This window comes from Corvus cornix, chromosome 4A, assembly GCF_000738735.6.
Source record: "Corvus cornix cornix isolate S_Up_H32 chromosome 4A, ASM73873v5, whole genome shotgun sequence".
NCBI lineage: Eukaryota > Metazoa > Chordata > Aves > Passeriformes > Corvidae > Corvus > Corvus cornix.
The window spans coordinates 8072962-8099693 of NC_047058.1; the positions used below are offsets into that span (position 1 = coordinate 8072962).

The 26732-nt window shown below is 45.4% G+C and overlaps 1 protein-coding gene and 1 long non-coding RNA gene across 8 annotated transcripts in view; one reads left to right on the plus strand and one right to left on the minus strand.

Moving 5' to 3' along the window:
• The window catches only part of PLS3 (plastin 3), a 50455-nt gene that overhangs the window by 3858 nt on the left and 19865 nt on the right, over positions 1-26732 (plus strand). For 2 of the 6 annotated variants that reach the window (XM_010407613.3, XM_010407619.3), the window contains exons 1-2: positions 15089-15191; positions 26010-26096. In XM_010407613.3, the coding sequence (XP_010405915.1) occupies positions 26030-26096 (67 nt within the window). In that variant the 5' untranslated portion in view covers positions 15089-15191; positions 26010-26029. Of the gene's footprint in view, positions 1-2593; positions 2696-15088; positions 15192-16261; positions 16345-26009; positions 26097-26732 lie in introns of those variants that run through there. The other 4 variants (XM_039571749.1, XM_010407615.3, XM_010407614.2 and 1 more) reach the window with 3 other exon arrangements.
• LOC109145730 lies at positions 12213-15027 on the minus strand. Of its 2 annotated transcripts, XR_005604654.1 has the most exons (4): positions 14872-15027; positions 14311-14450; positions 13616-13855; positions 12213-13295 (listed from the first exon to the last, which is right to left on the minus strand). It is a non-coding gene; the product is annotated as an uncharacterized LOC109145730 (long non-coding RNA). The 2 variants fall into 2 exon arrangements; XR_005604653.1 differs by lacking the exon at positions 12213-13295 and having other exon boundaries at positions 13531-13855.

Here is a 26732-nt window from a genome sequence, read left to right on the forward strand (position 1 = left end):
AAAGTTTACCAAATAGCCTTAATGCATATGCAAAGCAAAACATTCCTGAATATCTTTTCTTTTCAAGCATGTTGCAAAACTGAGACCAACTCTTTTAAAGAGGGTGATGCAAAGTTGAATTAAACCAGTATTTGTTGGGTTACTGTAACAAATGTCACAACATCACCTATCCCTGGTCCCGAAGCCCCTTGATAGGCATCTGTTGACATCTTTGCACATACATTCCTGTTGGGAATTGGATTATTGCACAAGTAGCAGTGGTTGTGTTTGTGGTGGGTAAAGTCTTAGCAGAGCTCTGCCTGCAGCACTGCTGGTAGGGGAGGACTTGAAAGGATCATTTGTCTTCTGACCATCCGAGAGAGTTGCTCAGACTCTTATCCAGAATCAGCTGTCCCTGCTTGCACCATTAAAGCCCTTTTCCACCCCAGAGGTACCTGCTGTCTTGCTGCTGGTGAATAAGTAGGTGGGAAGTATGAAAACTGAAAGCAGTTGGGTGATGGTCCAACATCTGGGCCCTGGGTGCTGTGACTGGGAGCAATCATGCTCAGTGGGCATCCTGGAGGTCCTCTGAGCAGCAGCAGCTCAGCTGACAGTGACTGGGCTGCTGTAATCCCTTTCAGCCATGTGACTGCTGGTCATGAATGAACTACTGTTGTGTCCCCTGCTCTGTACACAGGGGTTTGGGTGTTCCTATGGGTGTACTGTCTCTCTTGGATTTAGTAAATTAAAAACATATATCTCCAGTGTGGTCTGTGCAGGGAGTAGGTATGAGGCGGGTGATGTTTAGACACCGCAGCATTAGTTCAGCTTCAGTCTCAGCAGCTGCCCACTTTGTGCTCTTCAATGCTGAAGTTGTAGGTGATGGGTCAAGCCTGTCCTGTCCTTGCTAGTGTTTCCTGCCCTGGATGTCTTTCCTGTTTCTAGGTCAAGTTTCTCTGAAGTGGAGACTTGAATAACGCCTTTCCATGTGTTGTGAGATTCACTTGGAGCACTGCAGAATGGTCTGTGAAAAGTCTTCTGGTTTGTGCAGATACTTCCCAAGTGAAGGATTTCACTCAGATTTCCTCTACTTTACCTGGGGGGCATTGTCACATTGTGCCATCAGCATGGGGGCAGGGGATCCTGGCTGTCAGAAGTCCTCCTTCCTCATCTCATTGTGCTGCAACCCCCAGCCCACCCCATCTCCACTGGCAAATGGCACTGGCACACCTGGGATGGGTGTGCTGTGACATTGGGGACATGCTGCCTGGGGAGGGTGATGGAGGCCCACTCTTTTAACTGTTGACTGAAGACATGATTTGATTACAGCCAAAAGATGGGACTTGTGTGTTTGTGGCTGCAGAGCTCAATGTGGGCAGCAGGCACTGCATTTGAGATTTCAAGTATATGATGTGTTCCTGGGTCATCTGCCAGCCATGTAAAGAGCAGCCTGTACCAGCTGAGCAAGCAAATGTGGTGAATTGATGGAGCTGAAGACAGAAGTCCCCACCTAATAGGTGGAGAGCGGGGTGGGAGGAGAACACATGCACATCTGCACTCTGCTAGTGCCACCACTGCTAGTGTTTGATCTGGAGGTGGTGGCATTGGAGGTGATAGAGCTCTTCCCTGCAGTGGGCACATCTGACATCAGTGCTGACCCACAGCTGCCCTGTCAGCAGGACTGTTTGCTTGGCTCTTCTACCCTCTCCCAGCAGTTCTGTTCCCATCAGGGGTGTGGACCTCCCTGGGCAGGGTGCTGAGCTGTGGTGGCCGGCCAGTCCACTCAGTTACTGTGGCATCCACTGGTCTTCTGGGAATCTATATGTTGGCTTTGTTTTGGTAATAGATTAAAAATACCAAGAATGATAAGCAAGTCTTGTCTGGCCTGCTTGGAAGAATTATATCACGTGTGCTCCTCTAACAGCTAGGGTTCCTGTCCGGGTTTGTGGGTTCATGCCTGGGCTACTTAAAAGCTAGTTTTGCCGTGGGTTTGTGAGTGGCATGGTGATGAAAAGGGAGCTTCTGTGCCCCCAGGAGAGTTTCTATCAGCAGAAATAGAGCTATCCACAGTCATTCTTCGCCTTTTGTTTGTTTTGCCAGCTGATTCCTGTTAGTTTATCTCTACCTTTCAGCAGCTGAGCCATGAGGGTGACCACTGCCCATGAAATGCAGTATCTTTGGCAGGTGGGCTGCTTGCTTTAGGTCCCCTTCTTTGTGTTCCCCTGTGCTGACTGGTCTGCACTCTCCAACACCCTGTGCTGCTGGGCAATGTGCACATTCCTGGGGGCAGATTGATGACTCCTGCAACATCCAGGCCGTCCCCATGGGCTATGGTGGTCTGTCCACTACTAACATTTGAGAATTAGTATGGAAGTAATAAAATATTTATTGATTTGACATGCATCTGAGGATGTGGGGAGCAGGATAATTGTCTGAAATGGGAAGCTCTGGTCAGGACTGCTGCTGATTGCTCATGTCAATCCATATGGGCCATATGCTTCTAAGCAGTCTCCTTGTCTCATTTCCTTCTCTGAAATGCTTACAGCTGTTTTTCCTGCCTCTTCAGTAGGTTTTTTGTTCCTGTAGAAGGAGTGACAGCTCACAGATGCTGCTGGGAGTCCCAACTGAATAGCTGGGAAGATAGACTATTACTGTGATCTCCAAGAGAAGATAAAGTGTAGTGTCTCTGCAGGAGGCCTAATTACTGATGTTTTAAGTAAGCTTTTTTGGTTTTTTTTCTGTTTAAAGCTGACTATAGACTTTACTGTCTCATTCACAGTTTCCTTATCACATACTGCCCTTAGTGGAGGAAGTGAGAGAGCAGGTCGTTGATGAGGTCACTTGTGTTGAACAAGGAAAGACAAAGTGAAGTTGTCGATAGTCGTGTGTTAAGGTGTTCAGCATCCAGTTTTGCTGCTATGCTTATAATGTTTGGGTTAAATTTCATAGTGTTGCTTAATGTTGGCTTTTTTTTCTAAAGAAGTCTGTGACCAAAGTGATAGCAGTCCTTGAGGTTCATCACTGCTGGTCCTCCGCTTATCCCAATGTACCATCTCTTCATCTTGCCCTTTCTGCATTCTGCCAAGAGAAGTAATTGCAGACTTCTGTAGTTGGGTTAATGATCCAGCCCTGGCCAGGTGAAGAAGGATCTCTAGAGATGCTGATGCCTATGCAAGTGTTTCACAGTTTATGGATGAGTGGTAAAGGGATACCTGAAGACAGTGAGAAAAGCTATCTGTACCTGCTTTTAGACAAATGACCTGCAAATCATTTGCAGTGACCTGCACTGCATTTGCAGTGCATTTTAGACAAATGCACTGCAAGGAACATGGGGCTAATGTGGGAAAGTAAATGGCTGTGTTGAGTTGGCTTGAATGCCAAGTTAAGACAGGGTTTGTAACAAATAAAACCTGGTGGTATGTTACGTCTGAGGTCTGTGGGATCTTGGGTTTGTTTAGGTGCTGAGAGTACAAAAAAATCTCTGCTTTAAGTGGATTGGTTGCCTGTTGACCATAAGCCCTAAATAAACAAAACTTCCCTTCTTTTCCAGTCCTCTACTTTGCCTTTTTTTGCAGTCCCAACTGCACAAAAGAGTGAGCTGTCCCAACAGATTTTGTACTGGTGTCTGAAATAGGAAACCTTGTATGGGATCCTGGTGGTATGTCCATGGCTGGTGACCGTTTTCCTGCCTCATTCTCCCAAGGGTCTCACTGCTGTGCAAGGACCCACGGATTGGCTTTTCCTCTTGTAAAGATATACTGGGGCTGTACTCTCCTCAGCCCATGTTATAAATTATAAACTCTGTGGGAAATGGAAAATAGAGTAATTCTCATTTGTGTTCTTTTAGATCCCTGTTCTTTAGACCAAAATACACATGATAAGTCTGGCCCTTCCCTCTATTCACTTTTCATAGCCTCCTTTGTTTTTAATTTATATATCTTTTTATTCCTCCCATCCCCAAAATAGAATAGACATCAGCCTGCAAGCAAAGATTGCCAGGCATTGGTCTTGTGGATTATAGTGGCTTTTTGGCCTGGTTGGAGACTGAGCCCCACCCTACATAGGCTTGGATTAAAAATAGTCTTCCTTTTAATCAGGCTGAAAACTGTACACAACACATCTGTGTCTTGGTTTCTGGGGTATTGGCAGCCACAGGAAGCCCTTCAGCTATAAAATACCTCAGAAAATCTGTTTGCAGCTAATTAATCCAAAAGTGCTAAGGTGACCACTGTTGGAAAGCTGTAGACCCAGATGTCTGACTGCCAGCTGTGTAGTTGTCATAGATGTTGATCAAAGTTTTAGCTGTGCTTCTTGAAGGACCTGAAAAAATTGAAAACTCTAGTACACAGCCTATGCATTAGGCTGCCACTGTAAGAATGTCTAAGCTCAGGTGCTGCAGGAACATCCAGTGGCCAGGAGACTGCTCCTGCCCCACAGCCTCCAGCTCAGTCCTGTCTGTCCAGGACTGAACTGCACACTCCTCCCTCTTCATATAAAACAGAAAAAAAACATTGAGGGCAAGAGGCTGACTGGTATCTGGTGTGGCGATTTCATTCCCCCACTTCCTATTGGAAAAGCCAAGCCTCAAACCCAGCCTTCTCAGGCAAGTCTGAGTGGTTTGCCATGAGATAGCAGAGGGAAGATCTGAGTGTCTCCTTGCCCTGGGCATCTGTTCTCTGCCTTATGAACCTCAAGTGTTGACTTCTTTTGTTGTTTCATTTGTTTTCCACTGTCCTTGGCCATGCTTGGTGAGGCAGCAAGTCATTTTACAGGATGGTAGGAAACGCTGCTGGCAGGCTCCGGCCCACTCTGTGGGGAAAGGCAGGATGTGGCTGACCTAGGATCTGGAAACAGGTGGTGCTGCCTGGTAATTCCTTCAGCTTAGCCACAGCCTTTTTGGTTGTTTAGGGCAGGGGTGGGAGTAAATGAGCAGGGGAGTGTGATGGGAGGAGGGCAGAAAGACTGCCCAGTGCCTGTTCCATGGCTGTTTATGAATAGCATGCTCTGTGGGCCTGGTTTACGTGACCTTGGTGATCAAAGGTCTTTCTGTAATGAGAGAAAATGCTGCCTTCTCTTCAGTTTTTGTAGACTCTGCCTTGGCCTGTTCTGTTTCTGGTAATTCTATTCTATTCTAGAATAGAAAAAACATCAAAATGTTGTATTGTCTCATAAAACTTTTGTAAACAGTCATGAAACTGTCTGTAGAAGGACACTAGAAGGATTTTATTTCCCCCAAAGCCTAGGGATGAGCTTTCAGCCTCTGTCTAACTCAGCTGCATGTTTTTTACTTTGAGAGTCAAGGGGCTATTTATTCATATCTCAAATTCTTGAAGTGGAAAAACTGACTCCTACAGTTATGTCTTTACTACAGACCTTTTTTTTTTTTTTTTTTTTTTGGCTAGAGGAAACTGATTTTTTTTCTTGAAAAAAATGCTAGCCAGGCTGTTTTTAAAAATTGTATAAATACAGGAACTTACACAAAGCAAAGTGAGCTGCTGCCCACTGCAGGGTCAGGTCAAGACAAGGAAAAACCTGCAAAACACCAACTTGGTGAAAAGCATGAAGAAGAAAATCTGATAATCTGGTAGATGAGACAGGCTGAGTAACATCAGAAATGCTGCTGGCTTGTGTCAGTGTTTCCCATACAAGGTGCAGAATGGGGCTGTGGCTCAGAGATATGCTGTAGGTAATCCTGCCCCTGGCCTATGCCCTGTTAGTGCAGCTTCTGCTGTAGTTGTGTGTGCTAGAACTGCTTCTTCTGCCTTGTGTCCAAATGATGGGGAGACTGTCTTGCAAGGGGATTGCAGAGTTCTGGGGACACCCTCTTAGATTGCTACTGAAGTGGTTGTCTCATTGAGGTGGTGGGAAAGGAAGCTTTAGAAAAATCCCCTTTGTTTTCTCTTGTTTTTTTTTCCTGAAGGTCAACATATGAAAAGTATTTCTATAATAGAAAGCAAATAGGAAGGTGTGTGATTCTGCATTATATCTATGTGGTTTATTTTCTGCCAATATATTAGTGATTAAATTAGAGGCTCTCCAGAGCTGAATGCACAAGATGTTTGAAATTCAGGTTGAAGACCTTGGATAACAAAAGCTTGTATCCTGTTTGGGTTAGATGGAAGGTGATGTGCAGTGGGTTGTTCCTGAAACAAGTTTGCACAGTCACCTGTGTGCCATTTCTGTGTTCTTCCTTGCCTGTTGTGTTATCTGAAAACTATAGCTGAAGTCCTTTTTTCCTATGTGCGCATTCCCTCAAAGTACCTTTTTTTGATCAGATTTGGGGTTTTTTTAATGTTTGTACTGATCTTTGCCTCAGTGATGTTGCTGGTGCATGTGGTACTGTCCCAGCCCTGGAGGTAGGAGCCCACGTACCAGGACTTCTGCTCCATGGATTCTGCTCAAAATAACAAGGGAAGGGGGGTTGCTGATCTGCCTCTTCCACTCTCTCTTGTGTACTACAAGGTAGAAGTGTCTTGCTCTACGTTCACAAACAGTAGGACTGAACTTGTTGCCTTTGACTCTGCTCTGCTGGGAAGGTCAGTAACTGGATGAGGTCCCATGGGTTTTCAGAGTCTCTGTCTCTGTTTTTGGGGAAGATCTTGGTGCAGCCCCTCTCGGCAGATGAAACTGCTGGGCAAGGACCTAAGTTCTCAGTTTGTCTGGTGCAGTGCTAACCAAGTGGAAACTTGAATTCAAGCTACCTATCCCTGTAATTGGCACTCATATTTTGTGAAGCAGTGCTTCAGCTGGGTCTGAAAGATCATGAATTCTGGTCCTTGTTTAGGCTGCCATTGCAATGTTGTGCTCCCTTCTGCTAATCTGCCAGGAAAGGTCTGTGGAGTGTTGTTTGGGTGTGGAACAGGGCTGTGGTTTTGAGATTCCAGGATGCTTAGTCTTGTCCCAGGGACAGGCTTGAATGCTCTCCTGCCTTGGAGCCTGTGCAGCAAGATGTTAGTGAGCAGGCTGATATTCCAGCCCATCTCTGTTTTCCTTGGGCTAAACCAGTGTGTGCCTTCTGCTATAACTGTTGAGCAACTGCAGTGCTGTGGTGGTATATACACATATATATTCTGCTATAAATCCTGTAATTAAACATTTCCTTGACCCAGCATAGAACAAGGTGCTTGTCTCCATCTGGTCACAGAAATAAAGGAAGTGAGTTCCAAAACAATATTGCAATTAAGCTGTTTTTTCCTGAATTTTGCACAAAATGTTTTGTCTCCAAGAATGGATTGTGAGGACTTTATTTTAGGGAATACATAGGGTGTTGTGGGTGTATATAAAGTTACCGTGTTGTGATTGGTATTGGGCAGGCTTTCAGGGAGAAAGTTGGCCCTTGCTTTTAAGAACTGTTTCTGAGCTAGCAACATTCTAAAGGTCTGTAGAGAACAAATGGAAATAAATTTACAAAAGTATTCATGTTTCTCAGTGCTCCTGGTAATAATAAGCAAGTTTCTGAATCCTCACTTAGATAGAATTCACCTTTCCATAAGGAGAGAGGGGAAACCGGGCCTACTGAAAACATTTTGAATAAGCAGCCTTAATGTCTGACCTAAACTTTAGCCTGTTCCTTTCTGCACTGTTTGGCTGAGGTTGGGACTAAGCTTTCTTTGGGGACATGGATAGGAGGTTCCTGTGCAGTCCTGGTCCTGCCCTTCTTTTGCCCACCCCTTTGTAATGTTCTCTTTGATCTAATTTCCAGCTGGGCTCTTGCCACTGTATTATATAAACCAAATGCTCTAGCAAAGGCAGCATAGTCAGACTTCTTGCTGAAAACTTGAAAAACTGACATTGCTTCTGCCCAGCTAAGAAGCTCCCAGAAGTCACTGTAGCTGTGCTGGATGGATGGTTAATGGCAGTACCCAGCCTACATTAGTTAGAGCCCTCACTAATGGCAACAACTTTTATTCCTCCCTCCCCTTCCCCCCCCTTCTCTAAGTAGTATATACACTTTTTATGAGTTATATAGGATTGTTTTAGTTGGTCCTGTTGCTCCCTGTGTTCTGAAGATCTGTATAAAGAGTTGTGAAAGTCATGAAATGGAGTGAGATTCTGCCCTGTACAGTCCTTGAAACCTGCTGTTACGCAAGAGCCTTTACAACCAGTACCAGTCAATGATTCACTTTAGCAATTAAAGTTCTGTGCATTGGTTTGATATCAACTTGGCACATAGCAAGGCATTGCAATTTCTTTAGTGCATTGCCCTTTCATGTGTAACACACATAACTGATACTCTTGCTCAGCATTTGAACCTCTTTGGTGTAATCCATGTTGAACCTTGTGGTGTCCTTGCTCCCAGCTATTGATCTACCTCTTCTGCCTGAGCTCCAAAGTTGCTTCATGCCTTCTATCAAATACCATGCCTTGTTTGGCTTTATGTAGGATCTGTAGATGTTTGGGTTTTAGTTTTGTTTTGTTAATTTCTAGGATGAGGGTTTCTTTAATACTAATTCATAAAGCATTAAACTCAACAGCAACAACAGACTAGAGACTATACAAAATCTGTCAAAGACTGGCTTCACAGCACAGAGATCAGTCTGCTACTAGTAGCTGTTTTTTATGGTCTGGAAAACGTGAGATGACTTACTAATGAGCATTGTAATGAGCTGTGTGGTGAAGATGGTGCTCAAGGGACCTAAAGGCTATGGGCAACAACTTACAGTGTATGTGTGAGTGGTAATCCAGCTCAACCCCACCTTTCTACATATTTGAAAAGAGTGCAGTAGTTGTGGGAGTCCCTGGAATTACCCTGTCCAGCAGGTCCATCCGGTCTCCCAACAGGAGACTTTCTGTTGGGGACTGAGATAAAAAGAGCAGTTGGAGGAAAGCCCACAAGCTTCCCTTGCACGAGCTAAATACCAGAAAAAGCTTCAATGTCCCTTGAGATGAGATTTTGGACTAGTTCAACACAGATGAACTTGTAGGCCCCCTTGCACAATATGATGAACCATGTGCCTCTGGCAGGATGTCCAGATGAGATACCAGCCTCTTCCTGGAGATTCTCGCTGGCTGGGCTGGGTGTGTGTGCTGCTGCCCAGGCTGGTCAGTACCTGAAACCTTTCTGATAGTGGGAGCTCACCTGCAGGTGTAGATGGGTTGTGTGGGACTGAGGAGCCACCCAGTGGCAATCTTCCCACAGCCTCCCACCTGGCCAGGAGTGGGTGGAGCAAACTGGTCTGCACAGTGGTCAACAGTTGGCAAAATGTCCATTTGGTGGCCGGAGCAGGCTGTGACTGCAGAGGTGTAATCTCTTCTTGCGTATAGGTGGAAGGTATTAAGCAGTTCCTGACCTCTGGTTCTGCATAACTGCCAGTCTTGCTACAGTCCACAGATCTATTTTTCAAACCACATCTTTTTTACTGTTGTAATCTTATTTTGAAGATTACCCCAATTTTATTAGTAATCTAGTAGGGTGCTTCTGTAGGCAAGTCCCTGGTGGTGTTTGGCATTAGAGAGCTCTTGTTTTCAGTTGACTAAAAAAAAGTTGAAATGAGGTGCAGTGCTTGGCTTTGGTGGCAGTATTTATGTTTTAGTATTTAGAAAGTGAATCTTCCCAGGGGAGAAATCTGGCTCAAGTAGCTGAAAACTTTACACAGGTGTTGCTGCTGCTCAGGCTGCAGAGTATTTATCACTGACAGAAAGTTAAAAGGCTTATGACAGACTTGTATGAAAATACGAACCTCTTCTGAACAAATCTGTACTCCTGTAATTTGCATTGTGCAACTGTTTGCATTAAGATTGGGTATTTTTTGGTGCTTCTTAAAACTTTTGTGTATGTCAAAAGATCTTAGTTCAAAGAACTACATTCCTATTAAATGGCAGCTTTTCCATATTAATACATTCCATGAGGATGCAGTCCACGTGAATGCTGTATACTTCTCAATTGTAGATGTGTCTAAACAGAGTGTTGCCAGAAAATGGATCAGAACGGTTTCCTTGTTCAGAAATATTGTGTGAACAGTCACTTGCGTTCTGCAATAGTGCAGTTCTAGTGTAAAATGCTATTGCCTTGAGTAGGGACTGAAGGTGGATAGTCATCTAGAGCATGTTCTCCAAAAGAGCAGAGGATTGCCTAAGTCATGTCAAGGACAGACTTGGGTAATAGACAGAGCTGGCAGTAGAAATGAAAGATGAAAAAGTGTGTTTGTGCCTCCCAAGACCCTCCTACCAGACCTCCTGCCACTCTTTCTCCAGTGGCCTGGTCTGTGGGGTGGCTGAGCTGGTTCTAACCGGGGCGCTGTGCTAACAGTGGGCACTCTGCACTGCTTCATCTTCCTTGTGCTTGTGTCCATTTGACCTCTCAAATGTCCATTTGACCAGCCAGGATGGTGGGGGACTGAAATGCTGAGGAGAAGAAAAGGGACAGGATGGCCTTTGGATATCAGCCCTACCTGGGTGCAGTTTTACTGTGTCAGGTCAGTTCTTCTTCCCATGTTTCAGTAACAGTCATTAGCCTTCATCTGATGCTGTCGTAATCACCCAAAGTGTTTTCTTTGGGGTGTGATTGTTGCAAAGTGCACTTCGTGGTTGGTTAGGTGAAGCTGCAAAACTGGCTTAAAAATATTCTCTATTCCAAGTTCCTTCCAATGGCTTCTCCTTTGGCTCAGAGGTGTAGCAGAAAGGATGGGAAAGTGCCTCAGGACTGGTGGTGCCCTGCTCAGGCCTGCAGGACTGGCCAGAGCAAATCCCAAAGGCACTGCAGACCCCTGAAGTGTTTTCAGTGCTGGCTTCTGCCCTGGGAAGTGCAGCTCATCTGGCAACTGCTTTTCCAGTGGATGTGCAAAAGGGTTTCCAGGTAATCTCTAATTTCGCTCTTCCTTTACAAAAACACCCCATCCAACCCTAGACTCCCCATGGCCCATGATCTCAAGAGAATAACTTGTTCACTTTTTTCCCCACTTATCCCGTCTCCACACCCACCTTTTTTGTCTTTTGAATTTAATAAAGTGGGTGACTCAGTACTAAATATAAAGCCTACTGCTTCTGGCATCATCTGCCTCTGGCTCATTTCCTGGAGCTGACATCAGTTGAAGCCTCCTGATTTCCTTATGAAATAGCAAGACATGAAATATCCTTTGTGCGGTGTTCTGGGCATACTTGTGGACTTCTTTGGTGACTGCGTGGCTCCCGGATCTAAGCTGGTTAATTGCTAAGATGAGCACTGGTGAAGAACAGGGTAAATCGGGTGAGTCCTCAGATCTGTTTTGCACTGCAAAATCATACTCAAGTTTGCAGCCATTTTTAAAATAAAGGCCAACTTTCAATCCCTCCTGCATATCCAGGGTTTTTATTAAATAAGTGTGAGCCCAGCTAATGTCTTGCTTTCTTCCAGATGAAAGGCTTGCTGACAGATCAGCTCAGGAAGCTTTTAAGGGGGAAATATAGCAAAGATGGACCTGTCTTTAAAAAGTCTTTAAAAAGACTGTGATAAACTGAGGAGTTAAGGTCAAATGCTTGTCCCTCAGTTGTCACATCTTTCCATAGCTGTTTACATTGATGGGATGTACACTGCCATTGGTTGGCACTGAGGGAGAAAGCCAAAAGTGCATAAACCCTCAATTTGTATCAAAAAGTACAGGTGAGAGTCCTTCTATCTGTTCATAATTTCATTTAAATCCTTATATTTAAAAGAGAATGTGGACAGAACTGGAGGAGGGGAACATCTTGCACATGGTAAATGGTCACTGATGTCAGTCCAAAATGGGGTGGTGGCTGGCCACTCAGCTTAGCCCTCTAAAGCCCTGACTCGTAGAGCATGGTGTTCTTTCTCTAGTGAAGTAGACTGTTTAAGTTACCTGGTTTTCTCTTTCAGTTAGGTATTCTTTTGAACCTCTCCTTCTCTCTTCCGGTTTTTTGGGGTTTTTTTTTGTTTTTTTTTCTTTTTTTGTTTGTTTGTTTGTTTTTTTGTAAGGAGAGGGGATATTCCTGAAAACACTTGATTTGCAGCACTAGAGCAGGCAGAGGCAGGAGACTGAGCCACCTTTGCTACTCCTGATGGCTCGCCAAGGTCTGCTGATGCTCTGTTGGCTCTGGGATCCCCCAAGGTTGCTGTGGTCCAGCCCTCTGGCCATGGAGGTTTCTCTAGCATGGGGATGCTGAAGTGGACCAGCATGTCATATACCCCCATGGCTGGTTGACAGTAGACCTGGCTGTATCCCAGCAAACAGATATTTTAGGCAGGAGCTAGAAGTGCCCACAGTTAAAACCCATCCCAAAAATCACTAGGACAGTTGTAGCATGCCCAGGAACTTGTTCATCACCATGGATTTTATCAGTTATTTTAAACAACTTCCAACATTAGCATTGTATCTCTTGGCATTAATGAGGAAAATACTACTTCTGGAGTGGGCAGGAAAACTTGGTGTCCAGAAGCAGATGGTTGTCCTCTTCTGGACTCACTGGGGAGAGCAGTGGGGCTGCACAGCCTGCCGTAGCCAAAGGCCAGGCCAGCACACTGGATGAGCTCCCTTCCTCCCCCAGAACTTTGCCAAAGGGTCTGTTCTTGAGGGTTTGTAGTGAAAGATGACTCCTGAATTTACCCTCTCTGCTCCCTTGTCACCTGGAAGGCAGCAGCTGCTGCTCCCACAGGCATCACTGAATACCTTCTGGAGAGCAAATATGCATTAGTGGCTTCCCAGTGAAACTTGGCAGCTGGAGCTTTGGAGGAGATGTGTCCCCTTGTGCAATGATGTGCTAGAGGAATCCTACCAGTGCTGGAAGTTCTCCTTGTGCATAAACCTACATCACAGTGTGCCATGCAGGGGAGTGGATGTGTCACCTGAGCACCTCAGGCACCTTCTTCTTCCCTAAAAGGATTTCTTAAAGCGGGAAGAAGAGGAAAATACACTGGTATACTGGCTCTACCAAAAAATTCCTATTTTGGAAGAGAGTGGGGAGTGGTGTGTGACCAGGTGTGTCGAGGAAGTGGGCTGGGAGTGCCCAGGGAACTCGTTTGCTGCATGCTGTTGCCACACCCTGGTGTGATGAGTCTCGGGACATGATGAGGAGATGAGTGGTGCTGGCACTGCCGTGGTGCTATTTTAGGTTTGACTGTAATTGCAGGTTGGACCGCCAGGACTGGATTTTGAGTATTCAGAGAGCAAAGTGCTCTTAAAGCTCTGGAAAAACTGGCTATCTCTGATCCTTTGCAAATGTGGAAGATGGGTATTTCACGTGCACTGTGCGTGAATTGAACTCCTTGTGGTGGAGCCACTGAGGACCTGTGTTACCTGGTGACAGGGGGTAGGGATGTCATTTCCTTGTCAGTCAGAGGGAATGGTTATACCTGGTAGCCCTGTAGGATGCTTTACACTTACCTGAAAAAAGAAAAGTGAGTAAGGAGAGGGCTGAAGACCCATGGGCTTTTAGGCATCTGCCTCTGCAGTGCCAATCTGCCACCTGCACACCTGCAGGTGCTGCTTTGCTGTTCCAGCAACACAGATGACAGAGACAAGGAAAGGAGGCTTTTCTTTTCCCCCCTCAAAAGCAGACATTGCTTGTGCAATGGCTCTGCCACTGATGAAAAGTCACAACCTAGTTTGGGAGCTGGGCTCTGGCATGCTCTCCCCAGGACCTGTCAAGCCCCGAAGCCTCACTAACCCTTAAAGGATAAATTTATGCTGTGCAGTATACTCACATGTAGGACAGCAAGTGGAGACACTAAACTTCATGAGATGAGTTTCTTCATTTTTGTTGCATGTTTGCCCCAAGACTTCACAGGTTCGATGAAGTCCCTGGTTTTGGTCAGAGCAGCCAGTTGGGCTTCCTGTACCCAGAGGCTGATGGGATGCTGAGGCCGGTTGCTGGTGCAAGTCAGAGCAGAATCGCGCTCTTCCGTAAAACCTGTCTGATGGGCACTCAGCCTGGTCTCTGTGGACTGCAGAAGTGTTTTTTCAATCCAGCTTCATTCCTTTTAAGTTGCAGCTGCAGTTCTGGGCATAAAACCCTCTATTTTGGTTTCCATGATGTTAACCATCTTAAGGAAGCTGGCAGGCTATGGGTTTGGGGTTAGGTTTTTTGTTTTGTTTTGTTTTTTGGGGTGTGTTTTATACCTCTTTTGGAACTTCACAGTTGGAAGCTAAATTTTTAGGTGATATCCAAGAAATGGTACCAGGCAGTGACTCACTTTCCTGGCTGATGTAATTTTTAAAGAGAAACAACAAAAAAACCACCCAGTGACCATATTGACCATAATTTTTAGAACAGTCATGAGTTCGTCAAATTTTTCACTAATTCAAATATTGTGTTTATTAGTAAATGGCATCTTTTCCTTTTAGCTATGGGAATGCTCAAACATTATGGACTTAACAAGAACACAAATTTCTGACATACCTGATTGTAGTCTGGAAAGCCCACTTAACCTTTCTGGTGATTGATTCTGCTCCTGTGCATTGCATCAGCAGCACACAGTACATGATGTTTCTGTTGCTTGTGTCTTCCTGGCTGGTAGGAGATATCTGTCCCTGTTTCATCTAGAACAGACAGGGATTAATTACTGAGGTAATGCAATATATTACAGTATGGGCCAGTTCTGAACTCTGTATTTAATTTAATCGAATCTATTCAGACCACTTTTTTTGTTTTTTCCATTTTTGAGGAACTATGAGGTGAAATAGCAGGCAGTATCCTCCTTCAGTGCAGACTGAGGCCAAATAGGTCTGGATCCTTAGTGTTCTCTGAGCTTCCGGTTGTTTCAAAGACATCCATAAAATAAGTACATAAAGCCAAATACAAGCAACTGCGTTGCTGTTTGACTGGACACGGTGAGAACTAGCAAAGAGAAATGCATTCCTTTTAAAGAGTAAAGAGCAGTAGAGGGTTGTTTTGGTTTTTTTTGCTTTGTTTTGGGTTTGTGTTTTGTTTTTTATTAAGGAAAAAAAATAGTTTGCTTACCTAAAAGCTCTGTATCTCACTGCTTCCTGTTCCCAAGTGCCAGACAACAAAAGAACAAGAGCTGGTTGTTGGGGAGAATCCCCTCTGGGTGCTTCATGCTCACGGGATGCTCGGGCCGTCGGGCGCTGGCCGCTGTAGCGCGTCTCTTCGCGACATGACCACATTCCCTCTGCGGCTCTCGGGGAAGCGACCTCCCATCGCTGGGCGGGGAGGGAGGAAGGAATGCTGGCTGCCCAGCTCGGGGCGTGGGAGACGCTTCAACGCTGGGGCCGGGCGAGGGAGCGATTCGCCTTCCCTGGGAGGAGAGAGGAGGAGGACAGGTAAGGAAGGCTGAGGAAGGGTGTCTCGGGACGGGCTGGCATGTGGGTGCTGCCCGGCGGTGCGGATGCAGGCACATGCCAGAGATTGTCCTGCAACGACTTGTTTTGCTTTTCTCTGCAAAATGTCTTGTGATTGCTACTGCTGTAGTAGATAGACGAAAACAGCTGAGGGCAGAACGAATTTCAGGTTTTGATGTGTCTAAGTTTGGAATTTATCAGTGCACTTGAAGCGTGCAAACAGCGGCAGCGAGGGCAGCCACCGACTGTGCATCACCGACGGTTTAATGTTTCAGGCGAGGGCTGAGGGTGTGTCTTCCCAGAACGCTGGGGCACAGTCATTCCATCTCAGTCTGCAGCAGGCTTTTACAAAGCAAAACTGCTTAAACTTGCATGTTAAAGTGTTAAATATTTAAACCTCTGCCTTGCAGAAGGTGCGAGGAGCTCAGAGTGCTTTTGGGAAATGGCTGTAGGCTGCTGGCTGTGGTGGCTCCTGAACTTTTTGGCGTCTTTCACCTGGAGAGGTTGGGCTCTGAATGCTGCCTTGCTATTCCAGCTGGAATGGCATGAGGCATTACAGGCTGGCAGGATTTAGTTTTCTAACTAACAGAGGAGTTTATCTTGCTTGCTGTGGTTTCTGGCTATACCTGATGCTGGAAGCCAATGTAGACTCTCTCTAAATACTTTAGTAGTTGCTACTAGTTTGAAACACGTGCATACCACTACTTTTAAGTATTGAACTGAAGTGCTGAATTTTTTGTGCTAAAAACTCAACTTGTCTGCAAACCGATAGAACACTTCTAGTATAGCTTCTTCGTGTACCTAATTTTGTTTGTACTGCATGTATTGCTCTGAGGTTTTGCTTAGTTGTTTTGTTAAACAGATAATATACTGGTTCTTAGCCAAAAGGCTGAGAAGAGATATTTTACCCTGCATTTATTCTACAAAGCATGTCTCTAAAGAATGATTTCTACAGCTGGAGGACTCTCACACCCTCCTGAAATTCAAAGTAGTGATGAGGTTGCATGCTGTTTACAGTGCATATGTCTCTTTAACCACAACATCTGTCCTAGGGGCATTGAGCACTGGCTGAGCTGTGAAACGGAGGGAGAAGGAGGAAGAGGAGGCAAAGCAGCTTGAAGGGACCTAACGAGAAGTTAGTGCTTGGTTCCAGGAGTTCTGGATGCATTTTCCTAACCTTGATGCTGGATGCATTTACCTAACCTTGAAACATGCTGATTAGAGTGCGTTTTGTGGACATTATTAATGCTTATCCAAAATCCAAGACTCGTGAAGTAGAGAGCTTGCCTGATCCTGAATTGGCGACTGCTGCCTTTGGCTGCCTATTGCTCCTCCCCATATTAAGTTAAATTATAGAGAAGTGTGGGGAACACCCTGCAGTTAGACTAAATGTGATTTCACTGTCATTGCAACCTCCTGGGAGGCAAAGCCAGCAGCTTTCCTTCACTTCTAGCCATTTCACATTAATTTTTGAGATTAATGTTTCTGATTTTGCTAAGAGTAGATGGGATCTATACCATCCATTCTATAGTAAGTAAGTGTTGAATTTACAGAGTTTTTTCCTACTTCATGAGCCACTAGGACAGCTATGCAGTGACACTGATTTATTGCAGTCTAATGTTGCTTTCTTGCTCTGAAACAAATTATTTTGACTTCTTTCCCTTTTTCACAAGTGCTTTCTAAACAAGATTACAGATAGCAGGGGAAGAATGGAAAAGGGTTTTTCTTTTATCAGTAGCTTTTTCTAGTTAGAGATCTGTTACTGAAATTCCTCTGGTTTAAGACACTTTTGAAACATAATTACAACATGCAGAGTATGGTTTGTAGTTTCTAGTGTTTTGTTTCTTATTTAAGAAAACATTAATTGACACATTTCTCTGAGTGCTTATCATCTGAGCCGCCAGAATTTCAGCCTTGGCTGTGTTCTTTCTGGACAGCTCTATTTACCTTCAACTGATAAAATAGTTTGCAAACTGCTTGACCACAGCTGTACCTTCTAAAAGGTTGCACAGAACCCACCCTCCCAAATTTAATAGCTGAAACTCCCTATTGTCCAGCTTGCCAGGAATCAGCACCATCATGCCGGGTATTTGGCTTGCAGGAGCTTGTTTGCTGGTGTTGAATAAGCAGTGACTGTACTGTGATTTAATTTAGGGATCTGGTTGATTCCCCCCACCCCGGGTGGGAGGGAAGTTTAACAGACTGAGTAATGCTTCTTGCTTTATCGTGGCACACTGGATATCACTCCCTTTACCTGCCAAAGGTGCTACCTGGGAGCAGAGCTGGAGGTACTGGGGGATGGAGAGGGTTCTGGGCTGTGTGGGCTTTGCAGGACTTTATCCAGCTGTTCCTGAACCAGGGTGCAGGCTCAGGTCTGCAGCTCACCTTGTAAGGAACTGGGCTCCTTTGGGGCTGAATATTTGGAAATCAAGAGACATATGCTTAAAGCGTGTTGAGGGTAACCTGCAGGTCTCAGCAAGCAGGTCCCAATTGCTTCTGGGGAAGAAAGTTTGCACTGATTCAGCCTTGTGAACCTCATTCCTCCTTGCTTATGCTGGCAGGGAGCCCACTGTCTTTTACACTGTTGCTCTGAGAGTCTCCTCATAAAATGAGGGATGCTGAGTTTTTGCAGTGGATGGTAAAAGATAAGTACTTTCTTGAAGGCGTTTATGGTTAAGGTACAGAATAAGCAGAAGGAAGTGTTAAGGCTGCTCTTTTTTTAGGGAACTATGCAAGAATAAGAATTACTATCAACGTAAGAATTTCCTGAGAGGCTTGCATGACTTTTCTGTGCCTGAGCCAGGAATTTAAATGAAGCCTTCTGAGTTTCAGTCCATTAGCTGACCCCTGACCTCAGCCCCCCTCTCGTTTACCTTCTTGCATTTAAGTTTAAATAATCTCTGAGTCTTATTTGCTTTTGTGAGTTCCAGGCAGATGAGCGTTCAGCTCTTCCTTTCCTGTGAAGTCTTGAAAGGATCACCTGTTCCATGTTGTACTAGCTAGGTAATGAGAATATTGCTGTTCTGTTTCCACTGATATGAACAAACTATTTCAAAAGTTAGTTAAACCAATCTAGTGGGTTATGATTTCAAATGTTTTTTAACCTTGGAGTAGCTGCTCTACTAAAACTGGAGGTGTGTCAAAATGCAACACTTAGTAGGAGTATTTCTCAAAGAGGCTTTTAAGGTTCATTGGTGCCTTGAGCAGTATTTTATCTGTTTTCTGCTGTGCCCTGTAGATGATAAGTACTCTGTAGATATGTGTAATAGATTTTGAGCAAGGTCTGTGTGCTGTAGCTGTGAGCCTGCAGCATGATAGGGGTGTGTGAGTGCAGTTGGTCTCCTCTGTGACCATCCATCCAATCCACTTGGCCCTGGTCTTCCATGACAGGAGCCTTCAAAGAGTGTAAGGTCTGCAGAAAGCTTTTAGTGCTTCTCCCTTCCGTTTGAGTCCCAAAACAGTTTTATGTTTCTGTTGGTTCGGCCTTCTTCTCATAGATGCTGGGACATGAGAGTAACCAAGCATCCATCCACTCTGTTCCAGGGTTGCATATCACCCCATAATGTGCATCAGAGGCAGCTCTGGCTCAGAGGATGGTGATGTATTGGCGGAAATTTCATTGAGGACTGGGGAAGCTTTATTTTTCCCTTCCATGGGCAATTGGAATGGAAGCATTTGTGCTCTTCTGACTTGTGCTTCCCTCCAGCCTCTGGGCAATTTGGTATCATGTGGCCAAGCATCCTCAACTGCTTGTTCTCTGTCTCTTTTCTCTATCTGTGAGACAGAGGGTTTGTATACTTGAATCCCTGTGAACTTCTGTTCATATCCTGAGCTTTCAGTATTCTGGATGCTGCCCTGGAGGACGTGGCTCTCCTGGGCTTTTATCAAGGGGCTGATTCCTATTTGATGCTGTGGGCAGGTTTGATGCTGATTTTGGGTTTTCTCTGGATGCTGGCTACAGCTCAGTTCTGTGTCAGGGTTCTGATCATTATCCAGGCTTCACTGCACCCAAAAGAGCTTCCTTGGCTGTGCAGGACTGTCAAAGGCATGTAAATTGGCTGATGGGTCAGCAGTTGTTTTTACTAAGGATTTAAGATGATTGAAGCTAGTGAATCTGGTTCTGCCATGAAGGGAGAGAAAACACTTTGGCCAGCATGCAAACGGGGAAGGATCAGGTTGTCCAGGCTGTCAGTGGATGTTGGGGTAATGGTTAAAGTCTGAGCAGAAGGCATAGGAATACTAAATTGCTGCATTTGTTCCCATACTGTTGGAGTGGCCCTGCCTTCTCTGCAGCCCAGATCTCTGCTGGGCATCTACCCAAGTGCTGCTTAGAAAAATAGCTGGCATCACTCCATGCAGGTCTAGCTAGGAGAAATTGAGCTTCTAACCTGGATTTGCTGGAGGAACATACTTGTCCAGAGGTGAATACCCCACTGAGACATGCCTCCAAATCTGGAGAGAACCTCTGGCAAGCTAAGAGCAGTGACTAACTCCAGCATGTGTGTCTGCTCCTGATGGATTTGGCAGACTTTTCCCTTGCAGCAGTGGTGAGTTGTGCAACAACTGGAGCAAAGTTTCACAGTCCACTCCCAAGTGAGCATAAGCATAGCAGGGAACTTGCCTCTCCCAGCATGACAGTTTCAGGAGTCTGAAAGAATATAAAGCAGAACCTGCTGATGGGACTTTTGCTGGTTTAGAGGTGCTTCAGGAACAGCAGCTAGAGGTAATCTCAATATGGAATTGGGATGAAGTGATGTGAAGGGTGCCTGTGCAGTGGGAATCCCTATCTGCGGTCCTGTGTCCTTTTCCTGTGATGCAATTGGTAGGCTACACAGCCATCATGGATCAGTCAAAGAGTATACCGTGTGTAAGGGCAGTAGCTTGAGGGAGCTGGAGAACTGGGTCGTGTAAGGTGGTCAATTCAAATAGCCAGGCAAGCTTAAAATAATTCAGAATTAAAACTTAATTTATGTAGTTGGCCTTGGCCTGTTGAGGTGAGCTTTTTGGTGCTTTGCATGGCCAAGAGAAGCTGGATTAAGATTGAAATAAAGCTGCATTTGGGTAATGGCTTTGCAGGTGTTAGAGTACAGTGGTGTTCAATAGTCAAAGCATTGCAGACCTTGAGAGCAGAGCTGTAGATTCATTGTGGTTGAACCTATTGTGTGTGGGGCTGAGAAAACTTCACTGAAGGGGAGATCCACAGATGAGAGACACTACTCAGCCAAATCTGGTACCACAAAGCAATACCTGCTCAAAGCATTGTGTGCCCCTTTCTTCCTGAGGCAGGGGAAACAGCTCCCTGAGTGGATAGGAACACCACAGTGTTTGTGTGCACAAGAACCACGATTGTGCAAAGAGCAATACCAAATTGATTTCAGAATCTGCAGTAGCAGCATCATGCTGATGCTAAGGGGTTAGACACCAACATGGTGCAACCTCTCTGGTTGGGGTAGCATCTCCTAATCACTGCTCTTACCAGGATGACATCTATCACCAAAGTGTGGTGAAGGTCTGGTTTCAGCCAGTGCCTCTGACCAATGGCTGTCTGGAAGGTAATTGCCAATTAAAAGATTATGTGCTTCTGTCAGCTTGGTGTTTGCTAATAACCACATGCAAGGTGCGGGTGCTGTCTTGTAGGAATTTGATGAGCAAAACACTGTGATGAACATTTGATGAGAACACAAACTGATTATGAGCAGGAGAGGATGGATTTTATGGATAGGTTTTAATTTACAGGCCATCAGTCCCTAAACTTTCCTGTCTCCCTCCAAAGCATTGGAAACTATTTACCTCAGGGGACTCATCAGACCAAGTCTGTCACCATAAACTTTCATGTCCTCCTGTCACCATCAGGTTTGGCAAAGTTGTCTGTAAAAACTCAAAGGCTTTGCTTGGACTGGACCAGTAAAAGCAGCTATCAGAGCTGATGATGGAGATGGGAGTGGGTGTATTTGTGCCCTCTCCTGCCTGCAAACATTTCCAAAAGCAGCATGAGCATAGGCCTGTGCCTGTGGAGGAGGGTTCCTGCAGTGTCAAGAGATCTCTGCAGAATCCTCTGTAGCTTCTTAGTCACCTGGGAAGGGATGCAAAGAAAAGGTACGCTTATATCCCTTGCCAGTGACTCTTGCCTCACTATCCTGAGGGTGGTTGCTCTGGGCTGTTGCAGCATCTCTGGAGCTTGCAGAGCCCTTTTGGGATGGTCACAATGCTGCTGGCCCCTTTCAGAAGGGGCTGGGGAGGATGAAGAGGGGAGTGCATGCAGCCACCCCACTCTTCAATGCAGCTGTTGGCAGGGACCAGCCCTGCCTTCGAAACAGGGAGGAAAAGGAGGATTAGGTGAGCCACAGGAAGCCTGAGGGCTGGATCCTTTGTCAGCTGAATCACTGGGTTTCCTCCAAACTGGCCAGGCAGCTGCATCAGTGCCCAAGCCTGAGGGCTCTGGCACTTGCTGTGGGTTGTGAGGGGACTGAGTGCCTGGCTGTCCCATTGCTTATTCCTAAAGATATGTGCTGGGTTAGTGGTCACAGATATGTGGAGTTTGAGTATTTTTAATTAGCTAATGCTTAACTGACTTGCTTTCTGATGTCAGGAGCTTTTGTCATGAGAAGAGAGCAAAACCACAGGTTCCTCGGAAATGGGGAATACATACGGAGTGAGTCACTGCTCCGGACTAGGTCAAGCTTACTTGTGTTGGATTTTTTTTTAAATAGGACATATTAATACCTTTTTGTTGACACTTTAATGTATCTCTGCATTGGCCTGTTTGAGTAAACAAGTTGATATTGTTAATCAGTCATTGTAGAGATATTAAAGTAAGGCAGGCCTGGAAGGGATGAAGCACTCAGTTTTCAGAGTAACACAGAGCTGCTAAGAAAGTAAATTCTTCCATTTGGATCAGCAGCAAATTCCAGCTGTTTCTGTTGGAAATGTTCAAGTGGCTGTGAGGAAATATTTGGTTGTTATGTGCTTTCAAATTTGAATTAATCTGCCAATTTTCAAGACGTACAGATATCCCCCCTTCATCAGTTTTCTACCAATCCTCTGTGTAGGATGCAGCTTCCAGGGCTTCCCCTCTTGGAGAAGAGTCTTGAGAACATTTTTCTCTGTGCTTGAGTGTTTTTAAGTTGCTGTCTGGGCAGTTAATCCACCCAAATATCCTGGTTAGCTTCTGGCACTTGTGCTGGAAGTGCTGAGTGCCTCAGCAGAGACATCCCTCCAGTGACAGCCCCTGCAGTGGCCTGTCCCCAGATGGCTCACAGCTGTCAAAACACACTCTGGGACAGCTTTTCTTAACCTGCCCCTATTGCAGTTCTGCAAATAAACTAACTCTGGTTCAGTGACTGCAGTGTGTTTAGAACCTTTAAAATTTGTTTGCACAGGAGCTTTATACAGCCTGTCTCTGGGAAGGAGTTGATATTCCAAGACCTGACATGTACTTAAAGCAGCTCTGATCTGTATCACAGGTAAAGTCTTCAGAGGAACAGGCTGCACTGTCTGCCAGCCATGCTCTTCTACGTAGGTGCCTTTGTGCATCCATGTGTTACAGAGCTGCCCTTGCTTTTCTTCTGTGGGGTGAGGGATGAAGACAGGATGAGGGATCTGGAGCAGGGATCTTGTACACTTTATCTGTGCATTTACTAACGGGCTGTCAGCCACCAGACTAAAACTCTGCTGTTGTTCTCTTTTTGTCCCTCTAAAATGGTTGTTTAAATGTGAGCCATTCCCTGGCTGTCATACCCTGGTGGAGTCTTTCTTGCAGCAGGAGTGAGCGTGACATGGTCAAGCATGAGCAGCGTGGTGTGTCCCCACAGGGCTTGGAGTGAGGCAGCTGATGTGTGATCCCTGTGCCAGTGTGATAAAAGGGCCTTTTATGTCCCACAAGACAAAGCCTCTTGTTTAAAAATGCAACTGAATGAAAAACATGATTCTGAATGCCCCAGACTCAGCTACTAAAAGCAAACAAACATAAAAACTCCCACATAACAAAAAAAAAGAAAAGCTCCCCTGCCTTCCAGCCCAGTGTGTCAATGATGGTGTAATACCTCTTCATTGAAGAAAAGCTCTGTAAATTGCTTTGGGAGCTTAACTTTGTGGCCCACTAACCTTTCCATAAACTGTTTTAACATCCTTTCCCCTTCCCAGACAGCACTGCAAGGTCAGGTGTCTGCTTTTTCTCTGTTGGTTTGAATTCTCCCTCCTTCTTCTCAAACAGAGAAACAGAAGGAAGAAGTGGTATTATAAAAACTGAGAGGGAAGCCTGTTTTATGGACTGAGCTGAACAGTCTAGGGACTGGAAGGAAAAGTTTTTTTAAGTCAAGACCCATACAAACAACTGCAGAGCATATCCGGTGCATATCTCCCTGATAAAGTTTAACAGAGCAGTATTTTTAAAAGCTCTCAGCTTATGGTGGTGTTTGCTGCTTCTTTTGGTGTTAAAGATGTTAGAGATAGCAGCAAATTAAATTCCGATTAAGTGGTTAGATAGTGATGCTTTGGGAAATACCTTTTTAAGGGAAATCCTGATGGTTTGAAAATGAATTGGTGCAAATGAGAATTAGGAAGAAGGCAGAACTTGTGGAGGAGTTTTGGCTAAATTTTCAGTCTGTAGCTCAGCCTCTCCTGCCTGGCAGCTTATGCAACCTGCCTGCATAGCCAAATCTGTCTCTGTTCTTGGTAGCGTTCCCCAAGTGTTTTTGCCAGTTGTGAAATCCATCTCCTGTATCGTGCAACAAGCTTGCCCAGAGCTGATTTTCTTGCTAAGCAATGCCTTTATCCCCTGGAAATAGCCAGGTTCTGGTGGCACTGAGGGTCGGCTGAGGCACCCATGGGAGTGCTACAGGGAAGGAGCTGCTCCAAGAATGGAGCTAGATCCCAGACTGGATGTCAAGCAAGACAGTCAGTGCTGCACATAGCATTCCCGCATCTTGCAGGGACCTGCATAGTAGCTGCACATAGCATTCCTGCATCTTGCAGGGACCTGCATAGTACCACTGCCTTGGTCAGCTAGCCTGACTTGTAATCCATGAAACAGTAAAGAAGTTTACTTTTATAAAAATTTATTTTTTTACCTCTGTCAGTCAGATGCACCTTTGCTGTGATTCCTCCCCCTGCCCCATTTTTTCAACTTGATCCCAGTGATGAAGTTTGTTGTCTTGCTGTTGGTGGCTTTTACTGACTGTTCAACATCTTGTTGTGCCTGCTAGTGCTGGGAGGTGGAGTCTGAAGTGCTTTCCTTCATGTCTCTGCAGTGATGAAACTTCTTGTTGACTTTCTCTGCTGTGAGCACCTGTCTGAGCTGCTTTCCCAGGCTGCCACACCTGGCCATTGCTCTCATCTCTAACAACTTCATTCTTTCCAGACTGAGTGAAGTGTTACAGAAAATGAATATTTACAGCTACAGGCAAACTTGTATTCTTAAGAGTGCTTGTGAAGGCAGCTGGGAGCCTCAGACAAAAGAGGGTTGCTAATCAGAGCACAGGCATTTATTAAACTGAGTCTTGTTGCTTGAGCCTCAAACCAGAGCCAGCCCGTTCAGGATCCTGCCTTCTGACAGTCTGTAAACCTCAATCCACTCCTCATCCTTTTGCTTACAAAGGAGGAGGCAGCTGTGTCTGTTCCCATAGGCAGAGGAGGAACCTTTTATTTCTCAGCTTCAGGGATTGTAGTGAACAAAGTGGGAGCTGGAAAATCTTGGGATGCAAATCTCATTTGAAGTTGCACTGAGACTGCCTAAATCCCTATTTCTACAGACCCTGAGCTACAGCTTGCAGTGGTGTTAGAATGTGCTTATCAGTGCCTGTGTTTCTGTTCACACACAGGGCTTGCCCTGTAAGCATTGTTGCATCCATTGCTGCTCTCTCATGGTTGTGTCAGCCAGAGTGCCACCAGGGCGTCTGATGCCCTGTCACAAATGTCTGGGAAGGGGATGTGCATAGGTGTCTAGCTTTCTCCCATCCCTGTGGTGACACCTCCTGTCCAGGCTGGCTGGGTGGCACCTAATCAGTGCTTGGAAAGGAGGATGATGGCAGATGGGTGGAGGAACTCAGTGCTTCATCCTCTCTGTTTCTTAAACACCAAGCAGATCTGATCCAAGTGGAGTTTCTGCGTACTCAGGGTTTCAGTGTTTCTCATGCCTGCTGTTCTGTGCTTGCTCATGATGCTCCTGCCATTCAGGGGATCAGTGGCCATGCAAACAGTCTGTTCCTTGGAGTTTTTTGGGAGTGTGAATCTGGGGAAACAAGCAAGTGTTGATTCAAACAGCTTTCTTGCAGAAAAGCAAACTATTTCCTTTTTGCAAACAGTGCCAGGTATACTACTGTGTGCTGAAAGACACTCTTCATGTACTGTTCAGAATCTTTTTTATTTGGGCTTGGTAGCTGTGTGAACTTGGGACAGATGGGCAAGCAGAGCATTCAGTATTTCTTGCATTAATATTTTAACTCTGGATTCTGGTTTTGTTCAAAGTTGTGGAAAATCTCTGGAGCTGTGAGCTTTTCTGACCTACAGAATACACTGACAGCAGGTACCTTAATATGTGCAGAACAGCATAGTTGTAAAATAATATACAAAGCTAAATATTAACAAGGCTAATAGGCTTTTTGACTTGTTAAAGAGCATTATTGTATTTGTATTTCCATCTTGTATTTCCCTTCTCTGACACATCTGTTTTCTTAGTGGAAAGATAAATGTGGTTCTGGTAACTGTGGTGACACTGGTACTGATTGTTGCTATGCTGCTGTTCGAAACTGCATGTTGTTGAATGCAGCTTGGTTTCACACAGTGTTCTTTTTCTCTCTTTAGGTACTTCCTAAATCCATGAGATGGCCAACACCATGCAAATCTCCAAAGATGAGCTGGAGGAACTCAAGGAGGCTTTTGCTAAAGTTGGTAAGTCATAGTGAGGAGGTCACCTTGCTCCTGTCTGCTGCACATTTGAATTGGATTTATCCCACCCCTGTGATAAGCAGCAGTGCCAGCAGGATGTGGGTATTCTGCTGCTCTCGTGATTGTCTCTGTGCAAAGGAGTCCCTTGCCAGCCTTGTTGCTTCTGGCTTGTCACTGTGGCCAAGGATCACAAAGGCAGGGACACAAGCCGTCTGGCTATCAGGGAGCACTGGCAGACAGCCTTGTGCTGTTGCTCCAGGGTGGGCTTTGTTGCTTCCTGATGGCAGAAGAAATATCCAAACAGGTATTGCATTGCTTTGGCCTTGGCAGCACTTCAGGGCTTGCACAGTGCTTGGTTCTGGTGGTGTTGGTTTGGCAGATTGGCTGAGCCATGTGGATGGTCAGTGTAGGTGCTGAATTTTTGGTTTGTGCAGGTGCATTTTGGGGCTTGTAAGCAAAACTGAATTTGTTTACCTGGCCATCATGGAGCGACTTGCGGTGACGATCAATACCTTGTGCTGAGCACACCTCCATTGCCCTCTGGTGGCTCCATCTCTGCTCATCTCCCTCACCCTGTCGTGCTCCAGGGACTGCAGAGCCCCCAGCTGCTCCGCCTGCCTCCCAGCTTTCTGCCTGTGC